We start from the raw sequence: 17,246 nt of genomic DNA on the forward strand, positions 1-17,246 counted from the left end.
CAGTGTCTCAGAGCACACTGAAGGCAGCTGGTAGTGGCTCTTCCTGCATCTGCCTTCGGCTCAGCCTAAAGCTGCAGCCAGCTGAGGGTTGGACGGTGCCTTGGAGGGGAGCTCCGGGCACCCCTGTCCTGGCCTTGTGTTGGTGCGAATTTGGGTCAGTGAGTTGTCACCGACAGGGCCACCATCAGAGTGGCCGGGGTCTGTAGTCTACGGGAGCAAGCAGCTGGCATGGATTCTGGAGGCCTTGGGTCTGACCACCTGGCTCTTGTCTTGCAGACTTCTCCACCCAGGTGAACTCCTCATCTCTCAGCTCCCCGACCGGGCGGGGCTCCATGGCCGCCCCCTCGCTGCACCCCTCCCTGGGGGCTGGCATCGGCTCTTCGCTGGGCTCGCCGGGGCAGCTGCACTCGCCCATCAGCACGCTGAGTTCCCCCATCAATGGCATGGGCCCACCCTTCTCAGTCATCAGCTCCCCCATGGGCCCCCACTCCATGTCGGTGCCCACCACGCCCCCCCTGGGCTTTGGCACTGGCAGCCCCCAGGTGAGTGCAGGGCTGGGGTGGTGGGGAGGGGGGTGGGACAGAGGACAGGTCTGGGTGGGGCTGTGGGCGTCACTTGCAGTGTCTGCACACGTTGTGCACCCTGGGAGGTAGGTGCCGTCACCCCACCTTTATCCATGGGAGACAGAGCCTCAGAGAGCAGCGTGCCTTAGCTGGGGTCAAAGCCCAGGGCCGCCTGGCTTCTGAGCCTGGGTCTTCGCAGCTGGTCCCCTATCCCAGTATGGCCCCCTCCTGTGCTGGGGGGCTCCCTGTTCCTGCGGCTGTGGAGCTCTGTAGGGTGGGGGCTCTGCCTTCCTTGGGCTTAACCTTCCTCGGGCTTAACCTTCCTCCCCAGAGCACCACGGCCACATGATCCTGGGTCCTTCCCTCCTGGTCTCTGCCACACCATGCCAGCAGTTTCAGTGCCTGCTGGGCCTACAGGAAAGTTGTGTCCAGGCTAAGTGGAGATACGTCTCTCCTCAGGGACGCCAGGCTTCAGGGCCCGTGGTGGCCCATAGTGACAGTTGGTGGCCATGGCTCTTCGAGGCTCTGTGGGTGCCGGTTGTCTGCAGAGCTTGGTGACCTTCTCCATAGTTAGGGTTTGCTCAGATGCTTCTCCAGCAGTTTGGCCTTTTGGCTTGTTTCTGGATCAGGAAGCGGCTGATACCTGGCATAGCCCAGGTCTTGCTGTAGGGACCTTGGAGGCCTGGTCTCCTGTCCCCTTCTCCCTTGGGGAAGACACCCTGAGGGCCTCTCCTCAGAACTCCTGCAGAGTTGTCTCCAGCTCTGCGGACCCCTGTCCTGTGGGGACTGTAGGGCATCCCTCTCTCTGGCTCCCCAGTGGTGCCTGGTGGGTTTCTGCCTGCTGGTCAGGAGGCCTCCCGTGACTCCCACTCAGTCTCTCCTCTCTCGGGGGCTCCATTTGTTTTTCCTAAAATAGGTAGGGAAGCTCCCTTCCCGCTCTGACTGTCTCTGTTTGGGTTCAGCCATTTGTCCCCAGTAGCTGAAGCCTGTGTGGCGGAGAGCTCCGCCCTACGGCCGCCTGCCAGGGAGGGAGTGCAGTGGTGACAGGCCTGCCCAGAGCTTCACAGCGCCAACAGGTCCTGTGCCTCCTAAGACCCCTGCTCCCGCTTTCCGAGCAGCCCACCTGTGTCTGGCACGGGATGACTGGGTGCAGTTGGGGTCTGGAGCCGGCCCGCTGTCTGCCCAGCTGCGCCTGTTCACAGCTGGCCTTGGTCCTCTTGGGCCCCTTTCCTGGAGAGTCTCACTGGCTTTTTAGGTGAGCCCCATCAAAGCCCCCTTGCCCTAGGGGGTAGGTACACACAGCTGGGGCCCTGCGCACAAACACGCTACTCCCGATCCCAGAAGCAGGCAGAAGGCCGAGGTGCTGGAGCGGGGAGGCCCAGGTGCCTCCTCGGGCCTGGCCAAGTTATTTTTAGCATAGCTGCTCACCCCCTCCCTCGCTGGCTGCTGAGTGCCATGCAAGGACAAGGCAGATGAAGACTCAGTCTCCACCTGTCCCCTGGCTTCACTGGCTGGCACCTGCTGTCTCTCAGAGCCCCATGAGGCTCCTTGCTGAGTCTCCCCAGGCCTGCCGCTTGCCCTGGATAACATCCAGAGGGCTTGTGTCTGGGGGTCTGAGTCTCCATGGAGGGTGGAGCTAAGGGTTTTGTGGGGTAGATGGGGGGTGAGTTGGGGAGCAGACCCAGGATGCTGCAGGCTGTCAGCCGTCTGTCCATCCGTCTGTCGGTCAGGCCTGCAGTTAGTTTTGGCATGGTCTGGGGCCTGTGCTTGGCCTCTGGCCACCCTGTGCAGGTAGCCCTTAGATTACCCTGGAATTTGTAGTTCCTTCCCTGGAAGCCGAAGCCAGCTTCTGGGCTTCAGCAGTTTGTCCTGCAAACCTGGGGTTCCTCATATTGATGGGAGTGTGGGTGCAGTTGGGGGGGGCATGCCCCACCCCCAACCCCCAAACCACAACCACAAAGAGTCGCTGGAGCTAGTGAGGTTCTCTGACTTCTGCTGTTGTCGGGGAGGGCCTGGGGTTCTGCTGAGCTCTGCCTGCTCGTGACCACAGCCGGGAGGGGCACAGGAGCCTGGGGGAGTCTGGGTAGAGGGAAGCCAGACCATAGCTGCCTGGCACCCAAGCTGGCCCACCTTTCTGCCCTGGTCTGGGGGCTCCACCAGGGCAGGGCCCAGGGGACGGTCCCCACTGTGTCCCAGAGCCTGCCTGGCTGCGCCTCACTTGGGGTGAGTGCATTGCAGGTATTGGCTGAGAGGCTTAGTGCCAGCTCTCATGCCCAGAGCACTTCCTGGGTGCTGAGCAAGGTGCTGGGTGTGGGGTCAGGGCCTCTGAACTCCAGCAAAGCCTCGTGCCTGCAGGGCCACGGTGTCTGCTTGGGGATGTGCTTCACGGGGTCGGAAGCTGGGCCAGGAGCTCACTCGCTGAGGAGCAGAGCTGGGAGGGACCATGGAGAGGGGCCATCTGCCCCTGCCCTGATGGGCATGTGGAGGCCCCAGGGTACTGGTCATGGGCGCTGGGCCTTTCCTGAGTTGGGGCTATGGAGGGGCCTGCTGCAGCTGGGGAAGGAAGGGCGTGGTGTGTGTGGAAGAAAGGGGCAGGGAGAGGTGGGCAGTAGACCTGGGCGTGGCACCGACGAGGTGGGAACTGAAATAGATGCCTGGGATATGAAAGGGGAAAGAGGAAAGGGGAAAGGGGAAAGGGGATGGCCCCACCCCAGGGGATGGCCCCACACCAGCCACGTTCAGGATCTTCAGGCTCCTGTGAAGGGCTCTCGGGGTCCTGGGTCTCCTGAGGGATGGGGCAGTGAGTGCAGAAGTCCCTGGAGAGGTGGGGGCATGCCACGCAGACCGAGGCCCCAGGGGCTGCCCTGTGCTCTCTCTGGGCACTCTGAACCCAGGCCAGGGCCTGTCAGCCTGGAGTGGGAAGGGTAGAGAGCGTTCTCATGGCCCTGCACAGCCTTGCCACGGCATCCACACCAGGACTGTCCACTGGTGGGGCCCAGTGGAGCAAAGTGGCCGCAGGCCTGCAGTGTGGATGGGCGCCCCAGCCCAGCCTCGGTCTCCCCAGGTGTTCAGGGGTTCACCATTCCTCAGGCTGTCAGGGCTGTGCAGAGGCTCTGGTCTCACTGAGATGTGGGAGGGCAGAGATGCCCCCAGTGTTCCGCCCGGGAGCCAGCTTGGCCTTGGCACTGTCTCTCTGATTAACTCCTCTGTCCTGTCCTGCTTGGAGCCCCTTCGCTGGTGAGGGCTACGGCCAGTCCTCCTCACTGCTTACCTAGGGCAGGCATCAGGCCCAAGGGACTGCACACGGGAGGCTGGGGACAGAGCAGGTGGCCCCTGCCCCACCCAGCCTGGCTTGGGGCAACCACAGAAGGGGAAACGCACAAGCTCCTCTCCTTGCTGCCAGGCAGGTCTGGCCCTGCAGAGTCACTGCCTGGGCTCCAGCAGTGTGGGGAAGGGTGGCAGCCCAGGAGAGGGCCCTCAAGCCCAGCCTTGGCCCTCGGGCCTCCTGCGCCCTCATGCTCACACGCTCTCAGTGCCTGCCCATAGGGCAGCTGCCCTTGGCTGCAGCTGCTGCCGCCCTGCCCCGGCTGCACCCACTTCTTTCCCTCATCCGACCGTCCTCCAAGTGCAGGCTTGGGCCCCCCTGTTGGGGGCTGCCCTTGTCCTCCCAGGCCCAGTGCTGCTGCACTGTGGTTTGTTGCTGTGTGCTGTCGGCTAACTACCCTGCATGCTGCCCCTGTCAGCCCTGCAGTGTAGGCATTAACGTTGTTCCAGTTTTGCAGACGAGGAAACTCGGGCCCACAGTGATTAGGTGATTTCCCCCAAGTCACAGGAGAACGGAGGAGGCAGAATTCAGAGCTGGGGCGTCTGCCTTGGAGGCCTCCAGAGCACTGGGGCAAACACTGGCAGGCTCCTCCTCCGTCCCCTGCAGCCTCAGGGTGGTTTGTGATTTTCCCCCACATCTCTGCTGGGCCCCCAAGCTCCAGAGGGCTAGGCAGGGATTTGTTCCCTGGTGCCTAGCACAGGGCAGGGCAGGCTGGGCACTCAGTGAACATCAAGTGATGGATGGGACCAAAGAACACACGCTGCTCCCTTGCAGAGTGAGTCTGGGCAAGCCCTGCCTCTCTTGGGGCCTCCATTGCCCCTTCTGCTGCATGTGGGGTTCATGTACTTGGTGATTACCCGCTAACCTGGGGAACCTCAGCCAGCCCCCGACCTCCCTGAGCCTCGGCGTCACATCTGGGAAGTGGGAGCGCAGCACCAGCCCCCAGGGTTTCCCATGTGGGGAGAGGCCAGTGTGCGTGCAGAGCCAGGCTCTCAGCACTGCTCAGTCTGGTGCCACCGCTTGCCCCTTCTTATTCTTAGTTCCCTGTCTTCTCTGGGAAATGTGCCTGAAGCGTGAGGCATGCACATGGGGCATTTGGCAGGTTACAGAAGGGGCTGCTCTATTCTGCAGCGGGACCCTGGATGTGCTGTTCCCACCCCAGCTCCGGTGTCCTGACCACTGTCTTGCTGCACTGAGCTGTTGGAGTGGGCCTCCTGGCCTCCCTGCAGCCCACTTAGACCTGCAGGGATTAAACGGCCCTCATGGGCAGACCCAGGAAGGACCTAGAACCAGCTGAGGCTAGAACAGACACTCGGGTGCAGAGGACCATGTGAAAGGAGGCTTTGGGGTTGTTTCTGCTTTGCCTGCATTGGGACCAGGCTCTTCCTGTCCTGTGAGAAAGGGGGATGGGATTTGGGGGCCAAGGGGAAGGAAGGAGATGAGGTTCCCGTGCAGGAGGTGGCCCGGGGCTACCCGAGGGCAGTGCTGTGGCAGCTAGAGGCATCTGCACACCCGCTTTCTGCCCTGTCAGGGGTTTTCAGGAGTGGGGGTCGGGGGCTGCCAGCCGGGGTCCTGTGCAGACAGCCTGGCTGGCGGGACGCAGCGGAAGCGCCTCTGGGCCCTCTGTGCTGACTGCAGAGCGGGGTGGAGGCAGCGGAACCAAAACTGCTGTGTCACTGCGACGCGGCAGCTGTTGCCAGGGTGACCGGTGAGTTTCCCACGCTTGCCCTGGTAGCAGTGGTGGCTGCCGGTGGGCCGGGCGGAGGGGTGTGCAGAGATGTCTATGGGGCCAGATGCCCGGGGGTGTCCACTCCCCTCTCCTGTGTCGTCTGACCTGAGATCCCCCACCCTGTCTGTGTGGTGTAGTGGGGGGCATGTGTGGTTCTGGGGGACTCCAGTTCTTCGTCGTGACTGGGCCTCAGTGTCCTCATCTGTGGGTTGGGGGCCACCAGAGTGCCTGCCTCGTCGTGTGCAGGGAGCGCACAGCAGGGGTCAGGAGCAGAGAAGGTGCTCAGTACTTAGCAGGGTGGTGGGCAGGGGTGTGAACAGGGACCTCCCATGTGGGGTGGGGGCTGCGGGGTCCTGGGCAGGGCAGGCTCCTTCGCAGCAGCTGGGGTCTGTCTTGAGAGGGGAAGTCCTGAGGGCAGGGCAGCCTCCACCAGCCTGGCATACAGCCTGGCTGGGCCCTGTTTTCCCGAGGGCAGTGTCCCTGCTGCTCCTGGCTGTGTGGCTCAGGGAGTCAGTGCCCACGACAGCCTGCCCGGGCTGACTTGCCATCATCCGTCCTCAGCTCAGCTCGCCCATGAACCCCGTCAGCAGCAGCGAGGACATCAAGCCCCCGCTGGGCCTCAATGGCGTGCTCAAAGTCCCTGCCCACCCCTCGGGAAACATGGCGTCCTTCACCAAGCATATCTGTGCCATCTGCGGGGACCGCTCCTCAGGTAGGGCCATGGCGGGGGGCAGGGGATGTGGGTGTTGGAGCACGTGGGGCTGCAGGGAGGCAGGTGGGAGCAAGGGTGGGCTGAGAGCTCCGAGGTCCTCACTCTAGCCTGTAGCATTTCACGTCAGTAAGTGTGGTGGGAGACCGGCATGGGCAGGGTGGTCTCCGGAATCTTCTGGAGAGGAGGCAGCTCTTGACCGTGGTAAAGGGGCACTGAGGACTGCACCTCTTCTCTGGACTGTGCCTGGGCAAAGTGTCCCCACATTATGCCCCTGAGCCCCAGTAGTCTGAGAGGGGAGAACGGCATCTTTCCTTTCCTGGGGTGCTAGCTCAGATGCAGAGCAAGCCACTGACTGTGGCATGGTCCTTGTGGGCTGGCATCAACCCGCCCCACTCCTAAGCCAGCCCAGTCACCCCAGAGGGTCCAGGCCGGGGCCAAGCATAGACCCTGCGGGGGGGTCTGGAGACCAGGATGGCCTTCCTAAGGCCTGGCCCACCAGCCAGCGGCAGCAGTGTGGGACGTGCGTGGGTGGCCCCGGCTTGTGGCCGCTCACTGGCCCTGCCACCGCCCCACAGGCAAGCACTACGGTGTATACAGCTGTGAGGGCTGTAAGGGCTTCTTCAAACGGACGGTGCGCAAGGACCTGACCTACACCTGCCGCGACAACAAAGACTGCCTGATCGACAAGCGCCAGCGGAACCGGTGCCAGTATTGCCGCTACCAGAAGTGCCTGGCCATGGGCATGAAGCGGGAAGGTAGGCTGAAGGTGCTGGGTGAGGAGGGCAGGTGGGTGGGGGACCAGACCTCCTCGCAGACCAGCACTGGTCAGACCTGTGAAGCCCCCTCCCGCCCCTCCGTCAGGCCTGTGCTCTCAAAGCCACACCCACAGGCTGGTGTGGGGGTTGCTCAGCTAGCGTTGGGGGCCTGGGCGAGAGGCTCCTTGCTTTTCTCTTATGGGGCAGGGGCCTCCCCAGGGCCACCTGGAGCCTGGCTCAGTGCCAGCCCCTCTCCTTCTAACTATATCTTCACTGAGCACCTGCTGTATGCCAGGCCCTGGGACTACAGCAGAAACAAGACAGACTTGGTGCCTACTGGTGGCTTCCAACCAGTGGGGACAGGTGTTGATCTGACAGGGCCCCCTGTGAGGGTGTGGCAGAGCCTGGGCCCAGCGTGTGGGCTCCTGGAGATGGACAGCAGGGAGCGGGCATTTGTGACAGGATGAGGCTGGGAGTACAAGGAAACCCACGAAGGAAATAAAGCGCATGTGGCGAGGGCCCAGGAGAGTGGGTGCACGTGGGCCTGTGTGGCTCATTCTGGTTGTGCAGTGCTCAGTGTCCACTGAGGGGACAGTCAAGGAGGTCCTGGGAACGGTGCTGAAGCCAACTCCAGTTCCACCCCTGGGTGGCAGCTGAGGACAGCCAGGTCCTCGGAGCAGCAGGCCGGTGCCTCAGGCCTCTCTGCCTGGATTTTTGAGCCCATCGGATTTTTGTGTGTGGGGAATGGGTAGTAGGGAAGGTCACTGAAATTGTCCAGCCAGACCTGGGTCTGGGCCCTCAGCACCGGCCTGTGGGGTGGCCTCCTGGCCCCGGCTGCCCAGAACCTCAGTTTCCCCACTGTGGTGTCCTGTGTCTCCTGTCGGGTTTGACGGCTCCTGGATTCGGAGTGGACTCCTCGGTTATGGTTTGTGTCTCTCTCCTTTCTCCGCTGTGGGTGCCCCTGCATGTGGCTCCACATATGGCCAGTGTGTGTGTCACCTCCTTCTCACCAGACGGGGTCCCCAAGCCAGTGTCTCACACCAAGGAACGTCCTGAGTGGTGGCTGTGGTGTGCAGTTTCCGTTTTTTTTCAGTCTTATTTTGTGGGGGCTGGGGAGACTGCCTTCTCAGCCTCAGTTCTTGTGGGAACCCAAAACCTCACCTGCGTCCCATGCTCCTGTAGGGCTTCCTCCCTGAGGGCGCGAGGCTGAGTGTGCAGTGCGGGGTGGCGGGGCTCACGACACCTGCGTCTCCTGTGACTGGCACCACTCCCCGCTGAGCTGAGCTGCCTGCCTGGGCTGGCGTGGACCGTGCTGAGTGTCACCAGCGAGGCCATTCTGACTGGACGTGTGTTTCATGGAGTGCCTAGAGTCCTTCCAGGCCTACCCATCTCTGTGCAGGTGGAGACGCTGAGGCCTAGGCCTTGTCCAGGTCACTCGTGGGGCTGGGAGCAGAGAGAGGGCAGAGGAAGCATGTGCCCAGCCAGGGGAGGTGTGCTCCTGGCCCCGATTCCTCTTGGGGGGCTTGCTGGGGGTGGCGATGGTAGCATTGTTCCTGAAGGGTGGAAGCTCAGGCAGGGGCAAGGATATGGTGGGCAGTGGATCACTATGTGCCCAGGTGTGGAGCCTGGCCTGTCCGGGGCGTGGAGGGTACGAAGCCTGGCTGGAGGGAGGAGCTGGAGGCCTCAGGTGCAGCCTGAGCCTCGAAGCTCCCTTGGGGATGCCACAGCGCAGAGCGAGTTTGGTTTTGCTCCCAAGGTCACTCACTCAGAGCTCACCGCTCTGGTGCCAGGCACTGTACTGGGCACTGGGTATACAGCAGCAACTCGCTGTCCATTGAAAGTGACCATCAGATAGCCAGGCAGGCCCCCATGGTGCAGGCAAGGCTGGCTGAGGGGAAGTTCGGGTGCTTTGGGAGCCCAGAGGAGGAACCTGACTCAGCTGCAGGCATCATGAAGCAGGCCTGGCACACAGCAGGGGACAACAGTTTTGAACCCCAGAAAGCAACCCTCCTTCCACGGGTCCCTGAAGTCAATACTGACTCCTGTGGGTCCTGCGGCCTGTCCACTGGGTACCTAGGTATCATCAGACTCCAGCCACCTGGCCCCCTTGCCTGGCAGAGTGTGGCTGACACCCTGTCCCATCCCAAGGGAACCGTACAGTATCAGGGCTGGGAGACATAGAGCCACCAGATCTGACCCCTCCGCTGGTGCCAGCTGGTGACTGGGTTTTGTTAGGAGGTTGCTGTGTGGGGGCATATTGGGCGCCCCAGGCCCGATCCCCATGTGCACTCTCGCTCAACCTGCCTACGCTGGTGCTGTAATACTGTCCATGCCTCACAGAGAGGTGGGGACTTGGAGAGGTCTCAGGGCCAGCACAGGGCAGGCCTGCTGCACCCCAGCTTGCATGATGCAGAGTCCTGCCAGCCTGTGCCTCATTCTCACCTCTTGGTAGTGAGTGGCTCTTGAGACCCGATTTATGGGCTGTTCGGTGAATACCTGATGCCAGTCAGTGGACTCCCCCTCCCCTTTGTCTCCAGGTGGATTTATGAGTCATGAACCTGCAGTAATAACTCCCACAAAGTGTTGTCATTCCTTAAACACAACCACTACGAGACTTGGCCTTGTCAGCCACGTGGGCAAGGAACAAGTGAGCCCTCATGCCATGTGGGCTCTGCTGTCCAGTGCCTGTCCTTATGCAGGCGCGACACCTCCCACCTACTTGCCCGTGGAATGCAGGCTGCGCAATGAGGCCCAGGCCCACAGTCCATGGTCTTACTGTTGAGGAGAGTGCCAGGCGACCCCAGTGCAGCCCTGGAGCCCATGCTGTAGGGACCCGTGCAGGACATGTGGCTGGCAGGATCACGGGGCACGCCCCAGCCCCTGCTTGCACCTGGGTGCTGGGCAGTGCGCCTTTGCCGTTCACTGGTGCTCAAGCACAGAGCTCCTCCCCTGTCTGCTCTCCCAGGGCAAACCACTGCAGGGAGGGTTCCCTGGCAGCAGCAGGTGGGTGTTGACCACGTGAGACCAGTGGCGAGGCAGTCCTGGAGGAAGCTGAGGGGCCAAGGTTGTCCATCCAGAGTGCCCAGAGCACACAGGATGTGAGCTGTGAGTTCTGAGGCCGGCCGGGCTTGTGACCACACCCCTGGAGACGGAGGCTTATGCTGAGGCATCTCTTCCCCGGGCTGTGCTGTGAGGCAGCTGGAGTTGGCACGGGACTGGCTGACCACAGGGAGGGCCCAGGTCTTCCCATACGGTGGCTCTGCCCCCAGGAGGGGCCGTTCTGGCTTCGGGGCAGATGGGGCCCCCGCCCCTTAGCTGGCTAATGAGGGATGCTGCAGGCCGATAGCATCTCATGTTGGGCAACAGCAGGGCCTGCACACACAAGCAGCCACCTGGGACTCGCTCTGCAGCATTCCCAGGGCTGGGGGTGGGCAGAGCCGGTGGGAAGTGCCATGGTGGGGCCCTGGCCCTTCCCTGGCCCAGCCTGGACCTGTTGCTGGAGCAGGCAGTGGGGGGTTGGGGGACTGCAGGTGCGCCTGGTCTGATGGAGGAGACAGGCTCCACCCTTGGGAGTTCCTAGCCTGATGGGGGAGACCTGGCTCCTGCCTTGGGGTGACGCTGGACCACATTGGAAGGGGCCACCTGCTTATTTCTCTGCTTCCTTCTTCTCTCCTCGGAAGGCCTCTCCCCATTTCCTTCTTACCTTCCTTTGCTTCCTGCGGCCTGTCCCCTGGCTCGGAAGGACCGGGGTGCGGAAGCAGCAGTGTTTGGTGTGTGCAAACATGTGTGTGCATGTGCGTACACGGATATGGGTGACCCCACACGTTTCTCCTGTAGGTCAAGAGCCAGGCTGGGTTCAAGTGCTGCCCTGCTGCTTTCTGGCTTTGTGACACTGGGCAGGTGACGTTGCCTCTCTGAGCCCTCAGTTTCCTCTTCTGTGCAGGGAGGCACTAGCAAGGTCCCCCCATGGGCTCGTTGGAGGAAGATGGCAGATGACAGTGCTGTGCTTGGCTGGTGGTGGGGTTGAAAAGCAGTGGCCACAGCATGTCTCTGTGTGTGCGTGCGTGAGTGTGTGTGCACTGTTCTGGTCTTCATAAGCCTTGCCCTAGATTGAATCCCTTGGGTGGGTAGGAAGGCCACCTCCTCTGAGCTGGAGTGACCCTCACTCACTGTGTGGCCTCTGGCAGGACTCCCCCCTCTCTGGGTGTGTATCACCCCGACTTTAAAGAGAGGCAGCTGGGCCAGAGCATTTTGGTGGAATTTGGTCCTGCCTGTGTCAGGGGCTCAGCCCAAAGACGCCCCGGACACCAAGCTGTCTTTCTTTCTCCCAAACCCCTGTCCCTTCCTGCTCGGCCCTAGGGGGCTGTGGCAGAGGGGGCCCACCCTGGCTACCCCCTCTGCCGCCCCACGGTTCTATGCCAGTGTGTCTCCTGATGCTGGCGGCTCTGGTTATTCTGGGGGAGGGGCTGGCCTGTGTCGGGGTCTGGCAGAGCGGGACTCGGGCCGAGCTCAGCCTGTCTTGATCTTCCTGTGGGGCAGACTGGGCCACGGCATCCCCGCTCCACTGCCGATGGGCGGCCCTGTGTTTACAGACGCCTCCCCCCGAGGCTGCCCGGCGCCGGCCAGACATAAGTCAAACCTGACTGCGTCTAAGAGGTGATTGCGCTGGCAAAACATAAGTCCCCTGGCCCCTCCTGCCCCTCCTGCCCCTCCGCCGGCTATAAATAAAACGATAATATTTACAATGCTGCTGCTCAGAGCTGTTGGGGCCCCTCACAGCTTCAAAGCGCTTCACAGGATACTCGCTAATTAATTCTCAGCTGCCCCGGGAGGAGGCAGGTGCTGTGGAGCCGGGGAGGACGGCGGGGAGGACCGCAGCGAGGCCGCATGCTCAGGGCCTCCTTGTCCCGGGCTCCCTGCACCCTGGGACTGTCTTTGAGTGGGAGGAAATCCCTGGGACTGGGCCAGGTGGCGGGGAGCGTGGCAGTGGGGGCTCCAGGTGACAAAGCTGCGAGTGTCTCATGGCTCCTCTGTGCAGGTGTTCGCTAGTGCATCCGTCCTGAAGGCAGGTGCCTTCATTTGCATTTTACGCCTGAGAGAGCTGAGGGACAGAGAGGTTACGGGACTTGCCCAGGGCCACACAGCTGTCAGGCATGCTGCAGGCTTTGGGGATCTGGAGGTGTTAGATTCCAGAGCCTGCAGCCTGCAGCTTTAAGCTTACTGTCCTCAGAGCTCACCCATGCCCCTTTGGCTCTCTGAGCCTTGGTTTCTCCACCTAGTAAGATGAAGCAGTTGAGCTGGAAAGGATCTCTCAGCTGTGTCCTGGAACTGAGGCTTTAGACCCATCCTCAGGGTCCTGGGGACATGGCCCTGCCTGGGTTCTACGTCCCTGTCACCCCAGGTACTGGCTGACATCAGCCCATGCATGTGCCTCCTGCTCCATGGGGCAGCTCACCATTGGTGGGGGTCGGCCCTCCAGGCCCCATGACCATGTCCTCTATGACAGAGAGGATAACGTGAGGAGTGGCCCTACTTCAGAGGAGCTCCTGCTATGTGCAGGGGTTGTGGAAGCCCGGCTGGGAGGGGCTGGAGCCAGGCCAGCCTCTGCAGCCCCCATGGGCCCTGTGCCGTCTTGTCTGCCGGCTCTCAGCTCCCCACCCGGCTCCCACCTGCTGTCTGACTTTCCAGAAGAGCCAGGCTTGCAGAAACACCGATTCGAGGCCTCCTTGGTGCAGCTGGTGCGTTCGTCCTGAAGGCGCTGGACGTTCTCCTGTCCTTGAGCCTCGGCATGTGGGCAGAAAGTCCCTTGCTCAGGCCAGGCCTTGGGGTCTTGGAGAGCACAGCCCAGGGCACGGGGTCAGCTCTAGGGAGCTGTCAATGCAGGAAGGATGCAGGGCTGCTGTCAGGGAGCCCGAGGCCCCAGAGGGGCATGTGTCAGTGCCCTCAACTGTGAATGGTTGTCAGCAGGGCCCTGGCAAAAAGCTTTTGGCACAGGATGGATGAGAGGTGCTGGTGCAATACTGTCTCAGGGCTGTGGGCATCATTAAGGGAGCCAAGTAGGGCTGGGGGCCTTGGGCCAGCACAGCCAGGAGCTGTTAGTCCCACCTCCCAGGCCAAGAGGAGGGAGTGGGGTTGGGCTTGCAGAGCCCCACAGGAGCTGTGGCCTTAGGAGCAAGTGGTGCTGACAGCTGTGGCCAGGCAGGGAGGGGGCCAGAGGCATCGACGCCTCTCCCGTCTCCTCCTGAGCTTCACATTCGGCACCTCATCCGGAAGCCAGGGCATGAGGCCTGGGCTGGAGCCGGAGGCAGGGCAGGTAGGTCTGGGGGTGGACAGAGGTGGTCGGTCTGTGGATAGCTGGTGCCTGTGGGAACCCGAGGCTGAGGGGTTTGTGTTCTGCCAGCTATCGAGACACCTGGAGGGGCCATTTGTCAGGCATAGAAAGAGGACGGGGAGTCAGGGACCACCCAGCCCAGCCCGCTGGCAGGTGGGCACAGCAGCATCTGGGCACTGATGAAGCCTGTGAGGAGGGCTTTGCAGGGGGTGATGGAGAAGCCCTCACTGCAGTGGGGATGTGGAGCTGAGCTGGACAGAGGCGGCTTTGGGGACCCACGGCCCCTCTTGCTTTCCCAGCTCTGGCATTCTCATTTGGACAAGTCACTTTGTCTCTCTGGGTCTCAGTTTCCTCCCCTGTAAAATGGGGGTAATGGACTTGCCTACCCTTGGGGCTGTTGGGTGGTTGATGGAGCAGTAGAAGAAGGAGGTGGCGGTTTGGGACCAGGGCCCAGCTCAGGGCCATCATACATGTGGGGCAGGACTACCAAGAAGGGGCCACGTCTCAGGGGAACTGCCTGCGAGCCAAGGGGCTGTGTCTGTCCAAGCACCATCCAGACCCCAGCTGATCCCCTGACACTCTTGGTGGTGGATGCCACAGACAGGCTGGCAGACGGGTGTGGGGTGTGGGGTCCCTAGGTGCCAGAGTAGGCAGTTGAGAAAGGTAAATCCAAGTGGGCTGCAGGCTTGGGGAAAGGATTCCCAGCGTCTGGCCGTCTGGTAGGGATCATCAGGTGGATGGCAAGGGCTCCTGCCCGAGGCCCCTTCACTGAGTCCCCACCTCCAGGCTTGGCTGGCAGCCAGGCAGCTGCTGGAGCCCAGGCCTGGGCAGTACGCCTGACCCCAGGCTACAGATTAGCTTCTTGAAAATATCATATTTTATCTTGATTCTCTGCCTTGAGTCCCCCAGAACTGGGCAGCTTACCAGGACAGATCCCCAGGCATCTCTCGGTGCTACTGCTCAGGGTGTGGCCAGAGGAGTAGGGTGGATGGTCCCTGGGCCATGTGGCACCAGAGAGATGGGGAGAGCAGTCGCCTTGTGGCCTGAGTGTGACTAGGTGGGTCCAGGGCATCTCTTCCCTTTGACAGATTCCAGTGTGGGGGAGGGGGTGCATGGGGGTCTCCGGGTGTGTGCCTTCACACTTGACCAAAGGACTCTGAACCCACGAGTCCTCTGCCCCCCAATTGTGCCCGCGGCTCTAGCTCCCATCGGCGTGGTGGCCCCCTTCCTCACCAGGAGCATACTCTGCCCTGGCCTCGGGTCTTTGCACGTGCCGTTTCCTCTGTCTGGACTGTTGTCCCTGCTGTACTTCCTCCTCCAGTCTCATCGCCACTTCTTCTAGGAAGCCTCCCTGGCTTTCCCTAAGTTCATAGCCCATCAAAGCCCTTCTCTCTCCACGTTGGGGTCCCTGCTGAACTGTCAGCTCCAGGGAAGCTGGGCCCTGTCTGCCCCAGAGAGGCCCCTGGTCTGAACGTTTGTCAAATGAAGTAACGAGAGGTGGGCTCTGCTGTCCAAGCGCACAGCCACTGAGAGGCCAGATATGGGGCAGAGATGGGGCTGGGTCTGGCTGGCTCTGGGAGGTGCCTCCCTCACTGGCCCTGGAGGGGCTTGTGGTGTCCTGGGCATGCTGGCTTGGCGCTGGTGGTGCCTGGCCCTTGACCCTGGAAGGGCTGCCGTGGAAGCTGCTGGCTGGGCCCGCATGGGGCTGAGTGGCACCTCTTCCGTGTCACAGCTGTGCAGGAGGAGCGACAGCGGGGCAAGGACCGGAACGAGAATGAGGTGGAGTCCACCAGTAGTGCCAACGAGGACATGCCCGTGGAGAAGATCCTGGAGGCTGAGCTAGCCGTGGAGCCCAAGACCGAGACCTACGTGGAGGCAAACATGGGGCTGAACCCCAGCTCGGTGAGTCTCAGCCTTGCCTCAGTTTCCCTGTAGTTCCCTCACTCGCTTACCCTTCAACTTGAGCAGCTGATGAACTCCAGGGGTCCCGGGGTGCTGTGGGACCCTTGGCCTGGTGGGGCTGCATCTGCCTCTCCTGTACCTACCAGGTGGCGGCCCTCCTTGGCCAGCCTGTGTGTGGGTTCTCAGCAGAGTTGAGGCCAGGGGCCCTCTGCTCCTTGGCCATCTCTGAGCCCCCTCCCACCCTAAGGTACAAGAAGCTGTGTTGCTTTGGGGACTTTTGACCCCTGGTGAGTGTGCCTGGGTGAGAGACCCCATTTGTCAAAGGCCCCGAGGAGCAGGTGGCTGCACCCAGGCCCCAGGTCGGGTAGGTGACTTTCTGATAGTTTGAATCAAAGCCTAGGATTCTTCACTAACCTTCATGCTTTGTGCTGTCTTGGACCCGTGGTCCAGCTGGCTCTTGGGGCACCTGTCTGCCCCAGGTTTGCAGTCAGTGTGGTATCTGAACTTTATCTGGGTCTCCATGTGGGTTCAGGGCTTGGACCAGAGTCCTGTGGCCGGCCGCTGGAGACCTTGTCCAGGCAGACGTTGAGGTCACCTTCCCTCTCCCTCCACTGGCCTCCCTCTGCCAGACGCACTCTGCTGGCCACCACCCCCTCCCCATGCAGGGCCTTTGCATGTGCTGCTTCCTCTGCCTGGAGCACAGCCCCAGTGAGGATGGGGGTGGCATCTGAGCAGTTCCTCGTTGCCCAGCTTCTGTCAGGGGTTAGGGACAGCGACCCCACACTGCCCCGAGGAGCTCACATGGGGCTCTCCTTACCCCCCTGCCTTTGCCCAGTCTGGGGGAGTCCCCTCTTGTCTATCTAAGAGGTCCCTGTGACCTGAAGCTCCCAGCCTGGGTTGCTGGTCACCCTGCTTCCCTGCCCTCTCCAGGACGGGACACCCGGCGCCCCCAGGACCGCAGCCCATTGAGACCTCCACTCTGGCCTCGGGCTGGGGCTGCCTAGCTAGAGACGGCACATGGGGGCCGTGAGGTGGGCACCTTGTTCTCGGGGCTGAGGATCCCTCCCCAGTAGTGACTGGAGTAAACTCACCCCCTGCTGTGAACACCGACAGTTCTGTCTGGTCTGTGACCCTGGCCTGCCCCATGCCCGCCTCACCAGTCCCGGGGAGGGGAGGGCAGCGTGAGGGTTTCCTGATCAAGCGGAAACGCCAAAGGAAAGGTGGGAGAGTGATGAAGTGTTGCCAGGTTTTTATTTTGTCAAGTAAGGACGTTATTTGGGGAAAAAAATCTTCCATCTGTTCTCCGTTGCTCCATAGAAGGCAGGGGGTTTGGAACCACCAAGCCGGTGGGGTTTGCTCAGGGGACAGATGCCCGTCCCGACTTTCGTGTAGGTCTCGCGCTGCACGCCCGGGTCCTCCTGGGGAAGTGGCTGACCGGGCCCCTTCCCTCCAAGGGCAAAGTGAGGCCCAGAGAGGGCTGACTAGCCTGGCGTCCCGATCTGGTAGCTGGTTTCTCTCCAGCGCTGGGCAGGGCCTTGGCCCCTGCTCGGGCAGGTCCTGTTGACACTTCTTCCTGGCACAGATGCGAGCTCATTAAATGTCTGCTGCTGAATGAGGCCCATTGGGTCTCTAAGTGAGAAGTGGAGGCTTAGAGAAGTCAAGCCCTTGCCCGAGGCCACACAGCAGAGGTGGGGCAGGGTGGGGCTGGATTCCCTCACAGTCCCTCCCCACCCAGAAGACCTCTGCAGTCCTAGCCCTGCTGGGATCTGAGCCAGACTCTGCACCTCCTGCTGGGCCGATGCCTGCTACTCCCCAGCCCCTCATGTCCCGTTCCAGGTCCTGTCTGTGCCCACTCCAGGTACAGGGCGGTTGGGATACCCCTGTGACCACTAGTGCAGAGGCCCTGGCCAGCACAGGAGAGGCTCAGGG

At 62.0% G+C, this 17,246-nt stretch overlaps 1 protein-coding gene across 1 annotated transcript in view; it reads left to right on the forward strand.

The window, feature by feature from the left end:
• The first annotated feature begins 281 nt into the window (after positions 1–281).
• Positions 282–17,246, forward strand: part of RXRA (retinoid X receptor, alpha) — a 30,427-nt gene continuing 13,462 nt past the window's right edge. Inside the window, exons 1-4 of the mRNA XM_008574171.1 lie at positions 282–542; positions 6,179–6,329; positions 6,905–7,084; positions 15,148–15,317. Of these exons, the coding sequence (XP_008572393.1) occupies positions 333–542; positions 6,179–6,329; positions 6,905–7,084; positions 15,148–15,317 (711 nt within the window). The 5' untranslated portion in view covers positions 282–332. The remainder of the gene's footprint in view (positions 543–6,178; positions 6,330–6,904; positions 7,085–15,147; positions 15,318–17,246) is intronic.

This window comes from Galeopterus variegatus, unplaced genomic scaffold, assembly GCF_000696425.1.
Source record: "Galeopterus variegatus unplaced genomic scaffold, G_variegatus-3.0.2 Scaffold1007, whole genome shotgun sequence".
Lineage (NCBI taxonomy): Eukaryota > Metazoa > Chordata > Mammalia > Dermoptera > Cynocephalidae > Galeopterus > Galeopterus variegatus.